Source organism: Athene noctua, chromosome 1 (assembly GCF_965140245.1).
Source record: "Athene noctua chromosome 1, bAthNoc1.hap1.1, whole genome shotgun sequence".
Taxonomy (NCBI): Eukaryota; Metazoa; Chordata; class Aves; order Strigiformes; family Strigidae; genus Athene; species Athene noctua.
Window position 1 is genome coordinate 157,503,356 of NC_134037.1, and position 24,976 is coordinate 157,528,331.

Sequence of the window (24,976 nt, forward strand, 5' to 3'; positions counted from 1 at the left end):
CTGTACTGAAGCAGAGATGAATGCATCCGTTTTCTCATGTTGCAACAGTAAGTGTGGCAAAGTGCCTAAATTATACTTTATTAATCTGTATAGTAAATCTAACTATTCTTAGCCCAAAAGAGTGTAAAAATACTTTAGAACAGCAATTCCATCTTAAAAACTTTTGGCCTGTATATGTTAATGACTTGTTAAAATGCAATATTCATGTTAGGAATCTCTCTAAATTTTTACTTAGCAGAGCTCTATACTTCATGTTTATGTTGACCTTGCAATGAGCTTGATGTCATTTTAAGTAGATTTTTAATAACATGCTGGGTATTTTTCTTTTAATAAAGAAGACTGAATAAAATATTTCAGATTTTTTCTATTTCTTTTCCAGTAATTTCTTCATTTTATTAATACTTATATATGCCCCAGCATCTTTTCTTGCTGACATAATTTTTCACATATGCAATTGTGAAAAGGTTAAAAAAAAAAAAAAAAATTCTGATATTTCCTTTGAAGATTGATGTTCTTCATGAGTTGACCTTACAGGCTAAAAATGTGATATGTTTACATTGATAATTAGTGCATAATCTGGTTTTCATACTTACAAAATTCGAGTTTTGCAAGTCATTTCATACTATGTTAAGTGTAATTTATATTATACAATGATGACCTGTGAATAAAAAGCAACACGGCCTTTGTCCTTCTCCATACCTCCCAGACAGATGCAGCAGAGCAGAAGCAACACATCTGATAATCATGAAGAAAGTGATCAGGTGGTATGTTAAGTGCTATGTTGAAACTTTGAAATTTAAACAAAACAAAATACCTTTAATTGAGATACGTAACCTCAACAGGTTTTTTTCCCAATTAATTTCCCTTAACTGCAGAATGCTTGGCGATACTTGAAGTTGGTATCTTTAAATAGTCTTCAGTTATGTCAGAGCATCCTGAAGTCACTAGGTTAGCACATGCTTGAAAGAGAGAGCTCCAGTATTGCTTGCAGTAAACCTGAAGCACATAGCTTTGGTTGCAGGATCTGAGGCCAGGTCCCTCTGCACCACATAGCCTGCCTCTGGGCTACTGGTTTTGGACACACTGGGAGCAGCATATGGCTAATGTAAAGAGGGAAGTACCAGGTGAGTTTGAGCGCACTGCACTGGAGGTCTGAGGGATATAAGATATACGTTTAGAGGGACCACATGTTGGAAATGGATGTACAAGGTAATCTCACGAATGCTGGTTGGATTTTCCTTAAAGTTTGTGAGAGATTTTTGTTGTTTTCTGGACAAACAGCAATTGGAAGGGGGGTATTAGGAAATGAAAGGAAGTAATCAATAAGCACATTGTGGAGGTAAGAGTGACAAGTAGGAAAATACGGAAGATAAAAATATGAAGCGGGATTTTCTTCTGTAATTGCAACAAGTAGGACAGGAAGGGAGATGGAGGTTAGAATCCTGGTTTTAGAAAGGCATTGCAGTTTTTCACTTTTGGCTATAAGACAATTAGGTAACCTAATACATGATGTCAGATGTCTGACAATTCCAGTCCTGGAATAGATGTAACGATTGAAATTTGGATACAAATTGGTGCCGTCCAAAAAAATGTGTCAGTAATTGGCAACACCTGATCATTTTATTACTAAAATAAAAATTACTGCTAGTGTGAGAGACCTGTGGGGGGATTCTAGTTCTGAAGGCCAGTGTCCTTGGTGATTTACTGACATTTAAAATGACTGATAGATATATGTGGATAGTTTCTTTTAAACATCACTATTGACATATTTAGGTTATTTTACCTAGCTGTGATTTCTTCCTAGTTTCTTCTATTTTCAGCAGGTTTAGATAATTTTAGACAGATTTATCCATTCACAACAGATGTTTCTATGAAACTAAAATTTCTTGGGCTTTGGTTTGGTTTGGTTTGTGGGGGTTTTTTTAAGTGATCAACCAAATACAATTCCTTAATGTCAAGTGGAATTCAAAGAAAAAGGGACACATTGAATTTCTGAGATTCTGACTGCACCAAGCACCAGAACCATGTGTGTATTCATTGTCCACCATTTGTTAAGGTTGAAGGTGCCATTATCAATAACATATTATGCATCTAGCAGACAGATAGCTTGTTTTCATAATAACTAATTTTTGTCTATATTTATGGAAATTGAGAAATTAGTGTTGTGTTCAGATATATTAAAAATAATATCATAGTCAAAGTTATCAGGGACTAGTACTGCTTGCCAGTAAGAGGGTCTCTTACTCCTGCATAAACTAATTAGTAGGTAGTCCATCATGCTATTAAATATCAGTCTTTTACTGTAGTGCACTTTGAGAGGAACCAAGAGTATGGGGCAGAGGAAAGAAAACATTAATGAGTGGTGTTTCCTGTCACTTGCTCTGAAAGAAATACGTACCTCTACAAAACTACTGACCTCAGACTTTCAAAATGATGAGCTGGATTCTTAAAAAAAGAGGCTGTTTTTAACTAATAATCATGGCAATTTAAAACCTAGTATGTGATAAGTTTAATTTCCTTTTCTGCTTGTAAACTTCACATGCAGATCTTGCATGCTTTTTCTTGCAGCCACATTATCATGACAATTACAGTAAAATTGTGAAAGTTAGTAACTGTGGAGCTCTGTAGTTCCTATCTTCCTTTTAAGTACGATTATATATTAAAATCCCATCACCTAGCCTTATCTGTTAAGTTTTTCTAATATTATTTTTTGTTACAAGGAATATGTGGCAGTTATTGTACCTGTCTGGGGAGGTTCTTCTACTTTATCTCCAAGGAAAGGCCATTCATTCCAAAATACTAACTATTGCAAATGGTATGAGGGAGAAATTACAAGAGAAAAACAGGTCTGTTAACCAGATTGTGGCAAAGTTACAAAAAAAATAATGTACTTTTACAGGATGGATTGCAAGGAAAGTACTAGATTTGCTAGAGGATGTGGTTTATTAAAGTCCTTGATGATGAGAAACTTATGCTGGTATTAACCATCTAAAAGAGAGGCTTCCAATAATATACTACACAAAATGTCCTGGCATCTTAACCTCACAGTCGGTCATGTATTTTCATTGTAGGATCCAGGAAAACAAATTATTTGAGGAAGAAATAGCCAAAAGTTTGAAAACCTATGTTCTTAAATTAAGAAGTACATATCTGATTCTGTACACTAGATTGCTATTATAGTGGTCTGGACACATGTGCTGACTCAGGTAATTTGCCATCTCCAATTTTGTGTATAACACCAAACATACACCAGAGCTGGATCCTTGAAGTCCTTAATTGAATTACTTTCTGGATGAGACAGATGATGTATTAGTCTGTTCTTGAATCACTTTCTCGGACATTATACCTAACAAGGATATCTAAATGCTAGAGACAGTTTTCAGGTCAGAGTTTGCTTCTCTTACATAGTCTTCTCAAGCAGGTTATCCAGAACAACTTCTAATTGGAGTGCTGACCTGTCAATTTCTTTCTGTTTGGAAAAATGAACAGCTTGAGTTTAGCTGATGCTGGTGCCATAATGTTAAGTACTCTAAAATACCATTCCAAAATTATAATTGCTTACAGAATCCTCTCATAGAATAGTTTTCTTTAATTTTGTACATTTTTGATATAGTCTTTGTTTCTTCTAGGTGTCTTTTTCATTTGGATTGCTTCATCTATCCAAAATAATACTCCATCTTTCACCATTCAAGCTTATAACAGTATTTATAAGCTTTATTGTGTCCAGGGCTGCATAAAAAGGTGTGTCCAGCAGGTCAACGGAGGTAATTCTCAGCCTCCACTCACCTTTTGTGAGATGCCACCTGGAATACTGTGTCCATCTCTGGGGTGCCTAGCAGAAGAAAGATATGGTCCTGTTAGAGTGGGTCCAGAGGAGAGCCTCAAAAATGATCAGAGGGCTGGAACATGTCTCCTGTGAAGAAAGACTAAGAGAGTGGGGGTTGTTCAGCCTGGAGAAAAGAAGTCTCCAAGGAGACTTTATTGCAGCCTTTCAATATGTAAAGGGGGCTTATAAAAAAGATGGAGAGAGGCTTTTTACCAGAGCCTGTAGTGATAGGACAAGGGGCAATGGTTTTAAACTAAAAGACGGTAATTTCAGTTTAGGTATAAGGAAGAACTATTTTATTATGAGGGTGGTGAGACCCTGCAACAGGAGGGGGTGGAGCCCAAAGAATCTGTGGCTGCCCCCTCCCTGGCAGTGTTCCAGGCCAGGTTGGACGGGGCTTTGAGCAACTTGGACTAGTGGAAGGTGTCCCTGCCCATGGCAGGGGGGTTGGAACTAGATGACCTTTAAGGTCCCTTCCAGCTGAAACCATTCCATGATTCTATGATTTACTGTGTGCAGATACTAACTAAAATGAACAGTAGCATTTATACTTCTCTGTAGGTAGTGGTTGTTTGGTGGTTTGGGGTTTTTTTTCAGTAGAGCACCATAAGATTCAGATACAATAAATACCATCAGGGTGGCTTTTTTCAAAAAATAAAGTGCGTTCAAGCTCCTAGTTCTGTATTTAGCCATTTAGAAGTCCAGTACATTGTCTTAACTGTTAGTACTTTATGTGCAAAACCTTAAGAACAGTTCATTTACACCATAAATTGATTTTTTTTTTGTCAGGCATAAATTAATCCTGAGTTACATAGAAAATAAGCAGAGCATATTTTTATTTTTTAATGGCTTTAACATTCTCACTGATCTGCAGAGAAGCTTTTTTGCATTTTATACAGTACATATATTGCATTTATGTATCCTTAACATATGGTAACATATGAGAAGGTCCACATTCTCTTTTTTTCTTGTTAATACTTCAATTTCAGTTGATAGAATTTCTTGATAAATGTTCTGTTTATTAACTTAATTTGTTTCTTAGTTATTCTAGAAAACTGGAGGGATCAGATTTTGTAGACATATAAAATAGTCAAAGTCAACCTTAAGTTTTCAAAGCCTTGGCTTTAAGGTTTGTTACTTTTTCATGCTCTATTTGTTATTAAATATTGTGTGTTTCTGTTTAATAAATACTAATTCTGTAACCATTTAAGTATAATATACTACAGTTAATGATGAACGGTATACAAGAAAAAAACAAAATCTCTTTATAAAGTTATTCCCTTCCATTTTTTATTTTTTTTTTAAACTTTACTATAAATGTAAAATATCTTTTATTTGTACTTTAAAAATTATTTCCAGAGTTTGTGGAAACATCCATTCCTTTGTGGAAACGTCATTCCAGGTATCTGGGAAAAAAAAAAAAAAAAAATCTGAATTAAGGTAATTTCTCTGAGTCAAGCCATTAGCACAGTCCTCTTCATTTTGCTGTATTGGAGCTTTCAGCTGCTGGTGAAATGGCTGCAAAAGCTTTTTACCCAGGCTTTTTTGAGAGGGAAAATGTGAAGCCCTTTTTGTTTAAGAATGCTTTACTTTTGGGAGTTGTTGATTTTAGGATATATCTTTCTTTGATGGATTTTTAGTCCTATTGTGTTTTATGGTGTTAAAACTGGCTGTTAGTACCTGTAGTCATGTACAGATGGCAGTCTGTAACTCACCTATTCTTTTAAAATATAAATGAACAGATAGCATAGGCATCCAAACTCTACCTTTAGAAGAGAGAGCAGTCTGAATCGAAAGTCCCCATTCTCCTAAATGCTTGTACCTTCAGGATAGAAGTGTACACTGCTTTTTCACTTGTAAGCCTTTTAAACAGGCTATGAGTTTGTTGCGTGTATGTAAATCAACAGAGAGCATCAAATCATATGATGTTACCTAGAATGGAAAGTTAGTCAGGTTCAGACAGAACATCTCTCTATCTTCCACATTCATGCCAGTGTTTGATAACAGAGTGAATTTATTCTGAGAAATTGTGCAGTGGAAGACATTACTTAGCTGAAATGTGTTGTGAAGTAACCACATTTTGTGCTTCATGAACACTGATGAGATTTCTGATCTATATGTTGAACACATTAGATGCAAAACCTGTCTGCCAGGCAGAATTCAGTTCTTGCAGTTTTCCTTCAAGTGGCGCTCACCACTAATTTCTTTTCCAGATGAAAACCTCGTCTGAAGCTAAATTTTGCTACTTAGTGAAATGTGCTCAGTTCTGGTCTCTGATAGACCTATTAGCAGTTTTCTAGCCTAAAGTTAAACTATTTGTGAGAAGACAAGAGTAGAATTTCCAGAGACACATCTAGAAACATTTAGGAAGTATTATCAAAATAAAAGTATAAACATATATCTTTTAAATATTAAAAAGAGACACCATGACACCAGTAGTAACTGATAATTCTCTTTTGGAATTAAACCACTAGAGAGTTTCCTTGACCTTCAGTAATATAAAGAATATTTTCTTAATACTCTTAAAATATGAGTGGGATTAAATTTAAAAAAAAATACCAATTAATATTCAATAGACAAAAAACATGATTTACCCAAGACATAAGTAGAAGAGCAGGGAAAGAGCTACTCCCTTTCACTTTCTAGAGACCATTGAACTGTTCCTACTATCGAGAGAAACAGTGAGTGGGACAGATAATTCTTGTCGCTGCTGGTATTGTGATGTGAAAATCATAGGTAGTTTGCAAACCAGCAATTTCCTCTGTGTCAGACTCAGTGTTTGGCTGCATGTTTAACATACCCATTTATAGGCAGGTTTGTAAGACGCACCATCTTTTTGCTTGTCTGCAGCTTCATGATTTCATAAGGAACTGCTATAAAGATTATCCTATATAGTGTGCTGATACACACAATATTTTTTCTGAAGTAGGTAGAATACATTGCAACATTTTAAGTATTCTTTTATTATTTTTTCTTCTACATTGTTCAAACAACTAAATATCTCTCTTTAGAAAGATTTCATAAAGTGTAAGTGTTCCAGTGAGAAATGGGGGAAGCTCTTACACATCTATGAAAATTTGGAGGGTGAATGTAATTTCTCTATAGCAAAAGACGACACTATAAAATCAGCAAATTAACAGATTATATATATAAATTTCATAGATTACTTCTCTTTGTCATACAAGGGTCTGACTAAAGAGTGTCTCATCCTCAGGAAGACATGTTCTTTGTCATTTCTGAGATAATGTCTTTTAAGGGGCTGATGTTGCCTAATACTGAGTATAATTAGCAGTTATTCTCTTCCTGAGAATTTCAGCTGAAACAGTTTCAGGAGAGGAGAAAGCTACCAAAGACTCAAGAAACTCAAGGTTGAATATTGGATATTTTCATGCTCTGTAATAAATTGATACAGCAATCATAAATACCTATGTGAACATGAATGCCTGAATAGTGATATATGGCTTGTTTTACTAAAACAGTTAATATAATTGTGTATTACTTCCTTTTCCTAGATGCTCCAACATTTGTGTCAAATCAAACCATGTATTACTCTTGGGAAGGCAATCCTATCAATATAAGCTGTGAAGTGCTAGCAAATCCATCTGCCTCAGTTCAGTGGCGAAGAGGAAAATTAGTTTTACCAGTAAAAAATACAACACATCTAAAGACCTACAGCACAGGAAGAAAGCTGATTCTAGAGGTAAGGCTTAAAATGGAAATCATTGTGGTGACATTTTATTTCTTCCTCAGTTTGGCACCATTGCAAGTACTATAGAGTGCATTTAAGTGTATGACAATTTAATAAGTAAAGCTCTCTTTAAAAAAAAAAAAAAAAAATATGAACTGGTTTATCTCCACATTTCTTGTGACCAGTTAAAAAAACTCATTTGTGTGGCTCATGCTCAGTTTTCCATCTGCAAGGAACAAAAATGCAACTTGAGTTTCTTGCAACTAAATAAATATATAAATATAAACCTAACCCATCAGGTTAATACTAAAAGTGATTACCTCATAGGTGCTTGGTATATACAAAAAAAATTTGTGTGGCTTCAGTCAAGAACAGAGCAGAAGGGTAAAGTGATAATAACCTGCAGTTGGCTTTGATAACAACTGTTTCCTCACAGAGGCATTGGAAAAGTAAGAACTAAGCTCGCTTCTGTTATCTAAAAGGTACATGTAAACAAAACCTGAGGAAGACAGAAGACAAAGAGTGGACCTTAATCATCCATTTACTTTATTAACTTGACTAAACATTGAATGACTCAACCACGGTGTATAGCAAATTATGGTCCTTGAATCATTTAACAGCAAAGTGTAACCAGTGTCTCCAGCCCTGGTCTCACCTGTTACAGGGACGACATACCGTCTTCCTCCACAGGTGTGGAAGAAGTTAATATTCTCCATTTCTGTCTAGTATCAGGCTTATGTCTGAGCATAAGCTTCTCAGTTGCCATGGGAAAAAAATTTGAGAAGCTATAGAGCTAATCAGAGTGGGGGACCTACCTCAGATCCCAAGCAAGACGTTGTGCAGTGCACTGAAAAAAAATATGGGTTTTTTTCTGAAGTTCAAACTAGTAACCTTGTTTCTTATAGTAGAGGATATATATTTAAAGTGACACAGACTTACTCATATTTGAAGGTCATATTTAGGGTTTTGTTTATTTTAAGTAAAACTTAACAACACAAAACATGCTTTCCAGTCTGCAGTTCTCTTAAGTGCTTTCATTCTATTCTGAACAGTTGGTCACGCAAGCTGAGTTCCAATAAGGCTCCCTGTGACATCTATTATCTGTTCTGTCTTAAAACCTTATTCACCTGAATTTACAATTGAGCCACGTCTCTTACATTTTCTTCCTGCCCACAAATGTCTGCTGTATCGTGAATCCTGCAAACAATAAAAAGCAAAATATTATTCTTGTATCATCTATGGGAATCAGCAATTTTCAGTCCTTTCAGTGCTTATTTCAGTCAAAATACTAGTTTGTGCAAAAAACATTTGTGAAAAAAATGTGAAGTTGATTAGATTGTTTTCTTGTTTAAAAGTGAAATTGTAAAGATGAACAATGTCACCATTTCCATTATTTGATTTCCTCATTTGAATCTGAGAAGGGGGAATCTAACATGAAAAAGAATGTATTTAGATCTGTATTTGGAGAATGTACTAGATAGGCTGAAATAAGAACACTTCTGCATATTGGTTAAGGAGAACATATTTGCATTTCTGATTTCTTTAAAGAACTTTCATATTTGATTAAAAGCTAATATTTACAAACTATATTCATTTTAAAGATTGCTCCCACATCTGACAGTGATTTTGGACGGTATAATTGTACAGCCACAAACAGAATAGGAACAAGATATCAGGAGTATACTCTTGGTCAAGCTGGTAAGTTAAAAAGATGTTTCATTTTCTTTAAATATTTTTTCTTTTCTAATCAAAATTAAGCTCAGGCACACTTTTCTCTATTTTATACCAATTGAATGTTTGCAGTTAATTTTAATTTTCTAAAGGTTGAGTTGCAATATAAAATAAAATAATACCAGTTAAAAAATAAAATAAAATAAAACCAGTTCCCTCAGAATCTTCTTTGGATATAATTTTGAGGCCTGCTGAAATTTGAAAAAAGTTAAATTAGTCTAACTTTTTCTTCCTTTGCCCTTACTACGTCCTGCATTTATAACAGTGTATATTCATTACTTCAGTGGAGAGGCATAGAGTTTTGCAGGCAGTAAAAATAATAAAGAATTAAGAAAGTCCTTTTTCCTTTATCTCCCTGGTATTTTCTTGATAAACCAAGGATGACAAAAGACTGAAATACTTCAGCAAAGAAACTCTATCTTCATTTGCACTTTTAGTTATTTAAAAGCAGAACTTGACCCAGAGTGTTAGACTGAATTAAATTAACCTCTGTGATGTTCTATGAGCAGTTGTAACAGAATTTTTGAATATTTTTAGGTCCATCTATTGTTGCTTAGGCAAATACAAAATATGAGTGTATGTTTGTTCTTTGGCAGAAATAACTATTAACTAAGAGTAAATTAGAGTTTCTTAGTATTTGTTTCAATTATATTTTCCTTTGGATTGGGTTAACACTTGTTCAGCAAGCTTTGAGGTCTCCCAACATTTAAATCTACATACTTAGATGATGCAAATTGTTCCAGCTTTAATGAAGTCTATGGAGTTGTAATGCAGTTTCAAGTACCAAAGGTACAGCCATAATGCAAGTTGTACACCCCTTGTGATGTGTTGTTTTGGACCATTTTCATCATGTAACATATGTGTGGTCATAGCATACTGCCAGACTGGCTGATAGATATTGAAGGGGACAGGTAGAAATAAGGTCTTTTATAAATCTTTTTTTAAAAGTAGGACTTGAATTTTTCAGCTGTAACTTCTGGTTATACTTTATTTTAATTAGAAAATAAACTCTTGAGCCCTGCTAGGAGGACTTTTGGAGGTGCAGTGCTGAAATGTGCACATCCAGTCATAGGGAGTCTCTCTTACGCAGCCTGGTATTTTTGGTTTTTATAGTTTTGCTCGATAAGGTAATTATTTTCTTTTGGTGTCTCAGGAGTTATAAAAACCAGTTGCTTATTAAGAATTCTTAGAGGCTGTACACAGCACTGAAAGTTTTTCCCATTACCTCTGAAGGATGTATTACTAGCACACACGTTTACCATGAGTGCTATTTTTTTGTCAGTGAACAATGATAAAAGAGCTGAGCTTACTAAAATAGGAAAATGTGGGGTTTTATTGAGAAAACAGCAGATTTCTATGTTTTACAATTTTACATCACCTAGGATATCCATTCCCCTTCATTTTACTACTTTTTTGGTGGTATTAGCTATGTTACAAATCTGATCTTCCTTTGATAGCTACATGTGACTAATGAGAAATATATTACCTTTTCCTTTTGCATGTAGCCATCCTTAGTCCCAGCTAAGTCCTTAACAATATATTGTTTACTTTCCACCTTAACTCTCCGCAATATAAGGAAACACACAGTCTTAATTCATACCTAAAATAATTTCATTTTCTGTGAAAATAAATTCCAGGAGAGAACAGTTTGTAGAATCTTCAGTCATGTTCAGCATCATTTACATGGTTGATCCCACTTATTTCAATGGAATTACTTGAAATATTGAGTTTCTGTAATAGGGCTAAAATTATGCCTATAGCAGCTCATCAGTACTACCTATGACATTAATTATGAAAAGCAAATACTCCCTGTGATGTTCAGAATTGAGGTAGTAATAGAAAAGCTCTAAACTTTCAGAAAAAAACAGTATCTATACCAACTATTCTGTCTTTAATTAAAAAAATCTCAAAACCTGTACAAAGTTAACAATCATTTGAATAGGTAAACTTTATCTATTATGTGTATATTAATTTTGCCATCATTTAAAAGTCTAAAACAATCTCAGGACTTGATTCTCTAAATATTCATGACTGGAATAGGATATTCAGGGTTACATTAAATTCATCAAACAAAAGGACTGCACGTAACCCTCTGATTTTGCTCAGTTAGTCTATGTCTCTTCAACAGCATGCTTTCTTTTTGGGGCAATACATGCATCTGTTGATTCAACAGCAGCACTGGTTCTGCCTGTCCTGCTGGGTTAGGTGCTACACTTGTCTCTGGAGTGTCACCTCTGAGATTTGTTACATGTGAGGCTTCACTGGAAGGTAAAAGCAGTAGAAGTACAATGTGAAAGCTGCTGGAATAATTTCTCAATTTCTCTCAAAAACCTGAAGACTTGGTGCTACAAGTCTTTCTTATAGCCATGAACATAAATGAGAGGAAAGGGAAGGAAAAATCCCACTTGCATACCTATAGTGCCTCGCCTTCCAGGACAGAAAAAGACGGGAAAATAAAACAATTATGCCAGTGAACACAGAGAAATTCAGGTTGTGGTTATTGCTGTGCACTTTTTTTCATAAAGATGTACATACTTGTGCGAGCATCTCAGCAGATATTCTATATCTGCTGATTTTTCTCTTAGATTTGCCAGACAATATCCCATCACAATGAATGATACTGCATGATGATTATTTTGGCTATGTGTTTCTCTCCAGCTTTTATAAATAAATAATTACTTTAAATACAAAGTAATTCTTATTATTAATTGAAAAAGGACATGATATTTTGATTATGCAATGTATTTCAGCAAACTCTCACGAGAGCCACCAGAAATGCAAGTGAGAGCAAATAACTCCATGCAAGCTATAATCCTGTTTTCGCTTTTTAATACGTCAGAGACATTACTGATGCCAGTTTGTGTCAAACAGCTTACTAGTCTCTACTTTTGCAACAGTTTGCTTAATATTTTTCAGTCAATTCTTCCAAAAATTTGATAAACACTTTCCATATTAGGATTATAAACAGAAAAATGTAAATCAGGGTTTATTTAGTAAATATGTAATCAAAAAAGAATTATGAGAAGTTATTATGTAAAGCATGAGCTATATATGGAATTTCTATATAATAATATGAAATGCAGAAAATACAATAAACTCAAAATTTGTAGTAATGATAATGAACAGGTACCCTTAACATAAGCCATTGGTAGTGTAGTGTTTATGTGGGGCTGGAAACACTGGGTGTCAGGCCTTCATTATAGCATAATATAATATAGTACTACTTACAGTAGTGTAATCCATAATATTCAGTATCCTGAAAGATTGACATTCTTAGCATTTACATCTAAATAGACTTCTCTTTTTTTTTTTTTTTTTGGGGGGGGGGGGGAAGCCCAGCAAATAGCAAATGTACTTCACTGTTACAAGTTTTGCACTTAAACCAGCATCAACTGGAAATGGAAAACAACTGGGGTGGTAGAAGATAAAACCATTGTAATAATAACAGGTTAAAAATGTCAAATGCAGATTTCTTCCTAGTTTTACTACTTCTGTTCCTTTGATAAAGCCCTAATGATTGATATTTTCCCTATTAAAGCTTATAAAATTTTTTCATGCACTTCAATAAAGCCTGGATTTCCTTCTGTCTTCAATTGTACATACTAATGCTGGGGCGTAGCAATGGCTCTGTCAGGGAAAAATAAATACTATTTCTAACTGAGAGAAAATATTAAGCAAAGTATGCTGCTAGGGTAAATTTCACAAATAATGATAATTTTACTGAATACTTTTCTCTTAAAATTCTGAAGTAATGACCTGTTGCTTCATGTTTCATTCCATTTTTTTTTCCTTTGCTGGTTTTCAGCAGAATTGGACTATTTTTTTTTTTAGTTTACTGCTAGTTTACTGCTAGTGATCATACTGTCACAATGCCATTATCTTTACTTCTGTTGCCCTCCTTCAGAAATTAGACTTACTGATGATAAAAAAAGATTTTTTTTCAGAATTTAGATGCAATTTGCAACCATACTATTTTGTATGACAAGAAAACTATACCTATTCACTCAGATTATACAGAGCGACTCAATCAGCCTGAATTCCAGACACTTTCATTTAAACGTTTCAAAACAATTGAAGAACTGCATCCTGTTTAAGGTTTCACACTGAAAGGTGCTGGCTGTTACTGGTAAATGCTGAGAAACTTCAATACTTTTTGAAAGTTAAATCAGATGTTCTCACCACCTGACTTATGGTGATGAACTCTTAAAAATACAACATGGTTGACATCCTTCTTTTTCATTGCTTAATCATTTAAATTGCTGTGTGAGTAACCTGTAGAATGTAGAAAGAACCACAGCCTTTTTCATTTCTCGCCACTGCAAATTAATTGCTTTACATCAGAACCACAACTTTTATTTTAGAAGTCTACTTATACTCTGTTTTTTCTCTATGACAGGCTTAGGCTTTGGCAAGCCAGGTGAGCTTGGCAGATTGTCCTAATGGCTTTCACAGCCTGAGGTGAGCACAGATATTCCTAGATTTGCCCAGATCTAGTTTAGTCATAGTTTATGTGAAATATCTGTATGCAGAGGAGCGATATTAACTAGCACAGCATTTTCCATTATTGTTGAGATCTCAGTATCATTATTTTAAGTGTTTTTGTATAGATAAATAGAAAATCATATGGCCATCAGTAGTCGAGGACTATGTTGTTTGAATAGATAATTTATTATCTTAAATCGGTAAATGTTAAGGTTGTAACACAGAGAACTAAATTGGATTTTTCGAGTAATTTTTTTCCTTAAATATTAATATGTATTTTCCACATAGCAGTGTACAGCTGGACTGAATACAGAGCCCCCAAAAGGAAAATCATGATTCATCTCTAAGGCTCTCATGGCCTTACTCATCCTAGACTTCCTTTCCCCATCTTTCTTCTGTTCTAGGATGGCAAAGGAGTTAACAGTTCAGACAAATAGTCTTGATTCACCTTTTTGCCTCATTCTTTGCATCTAGAAGGATACTTTCAGTTTTGATCCAAGCTGATAAAATCAAGGAAGTAGGACTTAATTTTCCCTGGAGAATAATGTAATAAAAAGGACAATCCTATTCTGTTCCAAGAAGGTGTTATGGGATTTAATTGATTTTTTTTTTCTGTCATGATCATTAGGTTGCTTTCTCTGTACAGCTTTTCCCTTGCTGCTGCCAAAATCCGATTTACCTCCACAAAATATGGGCAGATCTAATACCTAGTTCTCTGTCCTAAAACTTGTCATTCACATCTTTAGCAGCATCAGCTAAAGGATTTTACTAAAAAAAAAACAAAAGAGCAACATATTTTCAATAAACTTATGTGTGAAACTATCAACACAGCACAACAGTGTTTTGCTTTGTGTGCATGTATCTTATTTTCATTTATTATTTATGTATTTATTTTCTAGCTGTGGTCCTTTTCCTAATTAATTCCTTATTTTGCCAGAACTCCCAGTGATTTGGTAAAATAAATGTATTGCAGTTTTTCCCAAGCAAGGACATCAAGGCAAGACTGAGCCTAACCTGTAGATTCAATATTGAAATTTTGCTCCATTCTAAGGATGTACAAGCATAAACTATTTCATGTAGATCTCTGACTCCAAAAGTACACTCCCCAGCCCCATGTCTTTCCCTGCCACAGTCCTGATACTACTTACATTCAGCATTTAGACATAGTTACTTTCGGTCAATATGTATGGCAGATATACAGCAACAGGAAAAGCTGCAGAAATGCACTAGGAACATACTGATAGGAGACAGGAGACAAGAGCTAACTGGAAGATAAATCTGTCACCCTACTATTTACTCTCACACCATCACTTCCTTTTCTCCATTTACACCAAGACTGCTAAATTCTCACGAGGAAAATTATTTTCTTCCATAAAACTATCCAAAAAATAGCTTGAAAATAATTTCTCTAGGGATAAATTTTGGTCATTTATTGAACAGGTTGGGTAATAATAGTAATAGACTGGAAAGAGCATTTACATATCAGTGGAGATAAATATGTACTCATAATTTTGTGTGTACTTCTCTACCAGCTGCAATAATGTTTTTGGAACCAAACCAATGCTACTTAATTTACGTCAATGTATCACAAAGTTCATTTGTGCTAACCGGCTTTATGTGCCAAGTATGAAATGCATCTAGTACAATTTTACACATTATTTGAGGAACTTTATTTTATTTTCAAGGAATTCTTTAACACCATACATTTAATTATGTCACATACTGAACAGAGGAGTAGACACTGTGGAAAGAAGATGAAGCTGACTAAATGTCTGACACTTGTTGGTTGGTTTTTTTTTTAATGACTTACTTTAATTTAAAGGCTGAACTTTTAGTAATTTATCTCTTGTTTTGACAGTAGTATAATGACAAGATAGCAGTGGAGCTTCTAAGAAAGGATACCAGAATCTGTGCTACCACTAAGTTATCTTTAGATCACAGAAAAGAAATCCCATACTTTTTCTACTATATAGTCCTTCAACTTATATCTGTAACAGCATATGAGAGAGTAATCACTTCCTATAGCTAAACTTCTCCAAGATTCATGTGTTTGGTTGGTTTCCAAAGGAAAAAGAACAAGAAGCATCCTCAGTTCTATCCTTCCCTTCAGAGTACACAACTTTGCAAATTATTCTTCACTCCTGCTAAACATTGAGCCCAAAGCCTTGCAATTCTAACATGAAAATCATGGCAATGCTCCAGATAATTTCGGCTGACAGGGGACAGCTCAAATGCTGGAATGTTTTGCTAGATCAGGACCAGAGGGCTGTTTACCGTGCATGATCAAATTCATACTCATTAGAGAACTACAGAATTAGATTCAGTTCATTATGCTGCTAATGATCTTCTTTGGGAAAAAGTTATAGATTGGCCTAGTCTGAAAGAGATAGTAGGCATTTTATTCAATCTTAATGGAATTGCTAGTATTTGTTTCTGATTTGACTAGGAACATGTCTCTTGTATTTTCTTCAGGTGACTCACTTTTTTCTTAAGAACTGATATAGCTCAAATCTGAAAACTCCAAAGAAGTTACCTACACATGTAGGTTGCTTGGATTGTGGGATGCCTATTTAAAATAGTATTGTGGATGTATTTCACACTTAAATGAGTTTTAAATATATTTCATTGTGCTAGTTATGCAAAGTATTTTACTGGGTTTTCACAGGAGTTTCATTCTGTATTTATTACCAAATGGAATCGTATCTTCATTTGGCAGAAATTATACTTGAATCTGCCACAGAGAACATAAGGTTCTCCCTGAAGGATGTCTTCTTTCCTATGTCATGTTTAATATAGTTAATCATACGCAGACATAAACACACAAGAAAGATCTTAACATTTTGAAAGTCAAGAACAGAGTGGATATGTAAATAACACATTTTTGTTTCGTACCATTGAGTAAATAATTGTTTTGATCTAAACTGAAGTAGCAGTGAATTTACTTATAAAAAGAGCATACAAAAACAAACATAAAACTAGCCTGAGTGAAATTAAAAATTCATTCAACCGGGTTTTTTTTGTTTCATTTTGAACCCTTTTAATAACAGAAAAGGAATAAAAGTGTTTAGAAACTATTTGTAATATTGTAGGTATCCATAGCAGCTTTTAGCTTGCAGTTAAATCCAAATAATATTCGTCTTCAGTACTGTAGAGTTAAATTCATTTTCCCAAGTGATTGGTGTCCACATCACTCATACAGTACTCTACTACTTTACTTTGCCTATCCTAGATTGCTTTGCTGACATTCTTATGTTGTATTTTTCCCACCTCTCTCAGAACAGTCATTTGAGCTAGAGAAAGAATCTGTACACAGAATGGTGCTTAAGGTACTGTTGCTATCGGTGGAGAATAAAAAATATTGCTCTCAGCTGTAATGAGAATCTGTAGGAGAGGGGTCACAAGCTGGTTCTAATCTTTATCGTCCTCTGTTTTGGGGATCAATGCTTACTTAGCAAGCAACTCCTATAACTAATTCTTTTTCTGAGTGATCACAGAAAAAAAAAAAAAAGTGTGTTTTTTCAAACTTTTTTTTTTCTAAAAAACCTCAACTTTTTTATTAATTTAAAGAAAGATTTAAAACCCAGGGTCTGTGTTCTCCTGGATTCATAGGATACTGGTTACATTTGGTCACGTTCTGTTTGACTGTGAATCTTTAATTCCTTTCTGTAGAGTAATACAGCTTCACTAAGAAGGATGAAAGTTCCCTGCAATATCCCATACCCTGATGAAATGAATGTTTCCTGGAATAAGAAAGAATTTGAGGGTTTGAATCCCTTAAGCTGAGATTTGCATTATACTCAAATCTTTAATGTCATGGATTCATACAGTTGTGACTTTAAGTAGAAGATATTAAAATTGTTCGTCCATGTAAATAAATCTATTCTGGTTTTAATTCAATGAGCAACGAGCATTGGAGGTTTCAGGAGACCTGTATTCAGAAATGCTAACTGTAAGAAGTCACAGAGGTATGATACTAGCATTAAGACACTCAACTCTGACAACTGTTAGAGAATTTTTCTGGAAATATTTAGGTGCCTGGTTATTAATAGGTTATACAAATCAGCCCCTTTAGAGCAGCTTTGGCAGGTGTCCTTTCCCTGAGAATTTGTGGCTATGTCCTTAAACCCATTCTTTCATATTGTATAGAAACCTTCGGCTCATTTTCATTCAAGTACAAATAACAGGTGAAGCTCAGATTGATTCTCTTTTTATTCCCAACTGTCTGACAGCCCTTGAATAAAGACTATATTTTATGTAAATGGTTCAGTACTCACTAACCAAATTATATGCTTTGGCTCAAATTCTTGGATGTCCGTATAAAAACATCTTCCATACCATGGAGACAAAAGCAATATAAGTAGGTATGCAAGTAATTGTCAGACCTATCAGAAGAGAAATTTTTAAAGGTGTTTCAAGTCTCTGGTATTTGGTCCACAGAACTAAAATTCCTCCTAGTATTTTCAATACAATTTCATGTGATTATAACACTTTAAAATGTAAGATAATTAGAAAAGTTAGTCTTTCTTCTTCTATGTGTTAGTTTGGGCATACATTGTGAAAGTAAAATAATGTTTCTATTTTTAAAGATTTACCGACCCCAAGGTTAATTTTTGCTTTTGTTTCATACCTAGCATCTGAACACTTATAGACACCTGATTTATTTTCATAGTTCTTTTCTACTTTGAAAGATATGCACTTGCTTTTGATTTCAGGGAAAATGTTCCTTTCAACCTATTGCCTAAATTATTTTGTAAACTGAAAAGAGAATAGAAACCTTCTATTAATGTTCCTTTCTAGTAGCTTGGAATTCAGTCTTTCAAAAAAGGAATAAAAAGGATTCATGTTTTCAGAGGTATTTCAGAGTTTTCTAAAAGCAGCCAAATTATTTCAACAGTTTTTTGTCATAATCTCATTTAGAAGAATTCAGATGCTGAATGATCTATTTAGGCGTAACTGTTCCTCTTGTTAAATTTGATTTAAAGTTTGTTATTCTCTTTTACAATTTATACAGAAAATAAACTAATCTCTTACATTTGCCTATGACAAAATTAGCTGTTAAAAATAAAAGAAAAGCAGAAATGGAAAATCATTTTGAATAAGTTGAGCATACAAGAAAATAAATGTGATTTTCTTACAGTTCTGTAATAGAAAGTTTAAACTATTTATCTAATGCAAACATTATTACATCATATTCTATATGTGTTTTTTCTCCCTTCAAGATGCTAAGGAGACTTTTGGGGCTAGATTATCAACTGTTTAAGTCTGTCTAGTTGCTGCTGATTATTAAATTGATATTTGTACTTTTTTAGATGTGCCATCAAATCCCTATGGAGTACGAGTTTTAGAGTTGTCACAAACCACTGCCAAAGTTTCATTCAATAAGCCGGATTCACATGGAGGTGTGCCCATTCATCATTACCAAGTGGATGTAAAAGAGGTAGCTTCAGAAACCTGGAAAATAGTTCGCTCCCATGGAGTTCAAAGTAAGTATACAAAAAAATTAATGCAAGTATTGTAACTAAAAGAATATCAAGGGAAAAGAATGCAACTATATGTTAACCAATTCTTTCTTTCTCCGTTAGTCTTACTCCAGTAGCTGTATCTTCAGTTAATGCAAACCTCTTTACACCAATTCGAAATCTTACTGTAATCTTGTAAAATACAACCATTACTTTTTAGCCTTAAAAAAGTTTGGTGAACAAATTTACAATTGTTTTGCATTTTCGCATCAAGTAGATATGAAGAATAATTTTGAAGCTATAAATTTCAAAGAGAGTAGAAATCACAGAGAATTTTGAGAATGTGCATTACGTATGCAGTTAACTTAAAAATTTTAAGTAAGCTATTTTATTGTAGTTAATCCTGGGCATTAATTACTGATTTTGATATACTTTTTCAAAGCATATCTATAAATATTTTTCAACAAGCATTAAATGCCTTCTTTTCACTTCTCTAAAGGCATAAAAGAGTGTAAGCCTCCCCAAACAGACAAGAGTTCTTCAAGTACATGCCGAAGTGGAGTGTTTATACAGACTAATGTTAACAAAATACATTCAACAGATCAGTAATCCCTTGTATCCATATTTATCCTTTGGTATTTTTAATAGGTAGTGCAAGTTAAAGCAGTCCCAAGAGTCTTCTGATTTATACAGCAGGAGGTGAATGGTTTTGCAGTTATCAGCATAGTGATGAGAGAAAAAAATGCAGCAAATGAACTAATGTATGTTATCTCTTTCCCTCTCACATCCCAAATTACAGAAATATTTCAACGTATAATAAACATGTAATTAAGATATATTAAGAAAAAATATGACTTCTTTTGTTTTTCTTAACCAGACACAGTAGTTATGTGTATGCAATATGTAATACTGTGATACTGTGCCTATGTAAAATGTAATGCTGTAAATCATAGTAGCATTCATTTTAGTCAGTATAGCTTATATTTCTTTCAGTACTAGCAGATATGAAGAAGACAGTATGTTTCCCTTAGATGCAGGGCATACATATTAATGAATATTAGCATAACTCTTCTCTCCTTTTCATGTTCTGTTTCAGACCAAGTTTGAGACTTTTTTTCTTAGCTACTTCCTTCAATAAATTGACAATAAATTTCTCAGATGAGAACTACAGTATACCAAATACTAAAACCTGAGGTGATCAGTCTAAGTAGTAGGGTGCAATGTACTCAAATGAGAACAAACCCAGTGACTACAGAGTGCAATCACACAAATGCTTAATTTAAATGTAAAGCCAGGACAAAAAAAAAAGTCTTCAGTGTTAACTCTGTAGAACAGTGTATTTACCTTACTCTCCATAAAACTTTCTTTCCTATTATTTCTGTTAATGTGACTTTTATGAAAATATTAGTTGATTACACTAGGAAAGATGGATAACTTCACGCATCCTTGCTATTAGAGTTTACTGGAGCTGCCTTCTTCAAAAGTTCACACTTTGATTTTGAAACATTCTTTCAGCATTACATGTTTTTAAGTTGTATACAGCTCATTTTGGAGATTTGTGTATAACATGAATTGATCTTGGAATTATTGTAGTACAGTATCTGTTTTAATTGTATAGTAATTTATTCTAAAAGCAGAGTAGAGTGTACAGTGAAGGGACAAATACCTGCAGTCTTTATGAAGACAATACCACTGTGAAGTAGATGGTGAGTATTTAGGATCTCTGCTGCCATCCTTACTAAAATTGAATATACAGCTTCTTCAAGTAAAAGGCTGTATTAGTTCCTCCATGCTGTCATGTTATTTCCCCGCTTCTTCCTTCTGTGCAATTTGACTTGCTTCTTTCAGTTTAGTCTCCTTGCTCACTTGGAAGTTTTCGGGGGTTTTACCTTCTTTCAAGCATGTATTTTCCTCTTCATTTCATTGTCCCCCAACTGTAACACTGAGAGGCTTTGTTGAAAAAACAGAATAGGTCACACTGGTTTTGGACATCTTAAATGTACCTCTTAATAGCATGTATTATCAAAGACTACTCCAAATAATGACAAAAACTAGTAAATATGAAAACAACCTGGAAAGTCATCTTGGTATATGAATAAATATACTTAGAAAACATATAATATTGGGAAGGTAAACCTTTCTGAGAGTACAGTGGACAATATTAAAAGTTAATGCTAAAGCCACAATTAATTCATGCTATTTGCTGAAGTCTCTATTTGTATACCCCTGCATAGAAAGGTTGAGATTGTATATCCTATATTTCTGTGAATTTATTTCTGAACTACTTTAGAAATCAAAAACTACTTCAGAATTTCAAATTATTTTCTAAGCAGGAGGCATCTTGGTTTTGTAAATCTTGTTGGTGCTACACTATGTAATTTGATAGAGAAGTCAAAAGGGACCTGGTTGCATTTACCATAAGTTCTTGAAGATATTCTATATTGAGTTAAAAATTTCTTCTATTTGTGAGGTACTATAGGGCCAAACCAGAAAACCAAAATGTGTTACCAAAACACAGACTGCAGAGCCCAGAGCAGAAAAGGTCTTAGTAGATAGAGATGTGAAAAAACAGTTTTAGTGTCCTTTTTGTTTTAAATGAAAATACTGCTAAATGTAACTGGAATCTTTCTAAAAATATGGCCTTTGCTTGTTTCCTGAGCATTCAGAGGGTTTCAGCAAGTTTTCTAAAAAATCTCTTTAAACTTCTCTCCATATATGTTTTAGCCTACTAAACAACATTGAGATATCCTATTCTAAATCTCTATTTTCAGTTCCTGAAAAAAAATTTAAAGAAGCTTTTTTTAATGTGAAGGATTTTCTCTTTTCTTTTCTTTTCTTTTCTCTTCTCTTCTCTTCTCTTCTCTTCTCTTCTCTTCTCTTCTCTTCTCTTCTCTTCTCTTCTCTTCTCTTCTCTTCTCTTCTCTTCTCTTCTCTTCCCCTTTCCCCTTTCCCCTTTCCCCTTTCCCCTTTCCCCTTTCCCCTTTCCCCTTTCCCCTTTCCCCTTTCCCCTTTCCCCTTTCCCCTTTCCCCTTTCCCCTTTCCCCTTTCCCCTTTCCCCTTTCCCCTTTCCCCTCCTTTCCTTTCATTTTTCTATAATTTTTGAGACATTTAAGATGCTTTAAAGTCTTTTGAAAACAAATTTACATGTTTTTGAGGCAGTTTCTCATTGTGCTTGGGTAACTAAGGGCCATTTTTCTACTGTGGCTCAACATCATCTCAGCTGAGTGAGGAGGATGTTTAGACTACACACAGTCAGTATTCTGTATTACAATTTGTAGTTGGGTCATCATAATTTCCATACTTGGTCAACATGCCTTAATGGAAACAAAATTGCTTATTTCATCTGTTCACATTTGAGGGACAGGTTTATGGCTAAGATTCAGCATAACTGCTGTTTACACAGGGACAGTTAACTGCTTGCACATCTCAAGTAATGATGCATACATAATGCATGAGTCATGATTTTTTCCCAGTAGCCAGTGATAAACAATGCTGAAATTTTACAGGATGTCTTTTTATCAGGTTGATTTAATTCAGGAGTGATAAAACAGCACTGCAGCCCTTTCTTGCCACAATGTAAGTAACGTGTAAATTCCAAGACCACCTTTTAAGGGAAAGAGGCAGAAAAACCTACATACAGGAGAAAGTTGTGCCTGGAAGACTGTTAGCTTTCCAATACAGAGACTGTCAAAGCTAAATCAGGTCTTCTGGTCCCTCTCTGCTATGACAAGAAGCAGTAGTATAGTTGTCTTCATACAGTGACAGAGAACAGCCATAAACTCACAGAATGGATAAAAACTGTATTTTTTAATTAAATGCGTAATGGAAATGTGCCTACAGAAGTTAGTTTATAAATAAAGCATTAATAAATCATTAACAGAAGTTTCAAAAAGTTCTTGAAAGGAATTGCTACTAATGTTAACAAGTCATTAATTTTCTTATGATTATGACCCAATAACTATGTATTAAACCTTTTACTTTTAATTGTCTGGTTTTATTTGTATAAAAAATAGATGCTTACCAAAGTTGTTAGGCATTCTTATAATCAATCATCCAGTAAATACAAATAAGTTTAATCAGAAAATTAAGCAGTTTGAACAGGATTCTGTGCCAGTCTATTCAAACAGCCTGCAATTCTCTTCATCTAGGAAGAATGATGCTAGTTTCTCAAAGAATCCCTCAAAAAATGGCTTTTGTCTCAAACTGTACTAGTTTGAGCTGTTTTCAGATCAAATTAAGGAGAAAATCCCAGAGTTTTGCAGCTGTAGCCAAGAATATCTGTTTCCCTATTCCCTCCCCTTTGTCTTTTATAATGAAGAAGATTCCATTTGAAAGTCTGTGCTGATTGCAGCTATTGAAGGAGAGCACAGAAAGGGAAGCAATCATCCTGATACACCAACTTCAGACTATTTAGGTGTTTAAAAGCCATAATCAACACTATCATAGTTCACCAAGACATCAGCTGGCAAAGGGTAACCAGTTTTTTCTGCACTTGTTAGGTTCTTTTCTAAACATGGAAATTATTGTGTTGCAGACTATCTGCAAACCTCTCTATAGCTTCACTATACAGTCACAGTGCAGTGGGGGTCCCTGTGGGCTGGAGTCCCTAGGGATGGTGGGTGGACAGGGACAGTCCAGGCTAATAGTGCCCTCAGGGCCCAGATAGTTATGACCCTGTCAGTAGTGCAAAGCAACCCACTAATCCTGAAGTAACAGAACTGTGGATAGTAGCCGCAAGGTTCATTCTTCAAGGAGTTTGCATTCTTTCATCCAAACAGCTGATAAATCCCCAGGTATGGAACATTGCCCACCCACTGTCAAGAAGGGGATAACAACTGGTGAAGAGCATTTGCCATGCTTTCCTCTGTAGACACAAAGAAACCGGTGACAAGGTGTAAGATACCTGTGCTGGGAAAAATTGTCTTACCACAATCTTTTGTGCAATTGTATTTTTTAAAAAATCACATTCACTGATCAGTTTCTGAGTAATCAGCAATGACTTCATAAGAAAAAGCCTGCATTATTTTTCCCTTTCAAGCAGTATTGAGTTTTCCAAGGAAGAAACAGAAAGGACTCAGAGACTGTGAGATTCAATTCTTCAGGTCCCTTCAGACTCTCAGAAAACACCACTGGTATAACTAATAGAGAAGCCATCAAGGTCTTGTTTTGTCTTAATAGCATTATAAACACTAGTAATTCTGCTTCATAGTCAGCAAATAATGCATTTATAATGAAAGGTATTTCACTTATACACAAACCTAAACCACTGTGGAGGTGTGCTTGAAACTTGAAAAAAGTATTCTCTCTGAAAACTTTTGGATGTCTTCAACAGGAATACAAAAAACTTTATTCCACAATCTGTCTTGCTCAGCATAAGATTGGTATGACCACTAAAACTCTAGCAGTTTTTCATTCCTTCTTCACATTTACAGATAGATAGATAGACAAAGAGACATATCAATTAATCTTTCTTTTCAAAGCATTAACTATTTATGTAGGAATGAAATACCAAGGAAAACCAGTCTCTGCATTTCTAGTGCCACTCAATTTGCTGGTGAAAAAACATGAATAATACAGTAAAACCCAGTCACATATTAAGATTACTGTGGAAATTCATCTATGGGATATGTGGATGGTTGACACTGTCATTTTAGAGAAGAGATACACATTCGGGGATTTCTGTAGCCAGCAGCCTCTCTCTCTCTCTTCATATTCTCTCTCTTGCTTCCTCTGAACTGCACTAAGTATTATTACTCCCCTAATCTGTTTCTTTCATGAAAGGGAAAAAAT

The 24,976-nt window shown here is 34.4% G+C and overlaps 1 protein-coding gene across 1 annotated transcript in view; it reads left to right on the forward strand.

The window, feature by feature from the left end:
* The window catches only part of NCAM2 (neural cell adhesion molecule 2), a 319,116-nt gene that overhangs the window by 222,918 nt on the left and 71,222 nt on the right, over nucleotides 1–24,976 (forward strand). Inside the window, exons 10-12 of the mRNA XM_074902177.1 lie at nucleotides 7,339–7,526; nucleotides 9,116–9,212; nucleotides 19,037–19,210. Of these exons, the coding sequence (XP_074758278.1) occupies nucleotides 7,339–7,526; nucleotides 9,116–9,212; nucleotides 19,037–19,210 (459 nt within the window). The remainder of the gene's footprint in view (nucleotides 1–7,338; nucleotides 7,527–9,115; nucleotides 9,213–19,036; nucleotides 19,211–24,976) is intronic.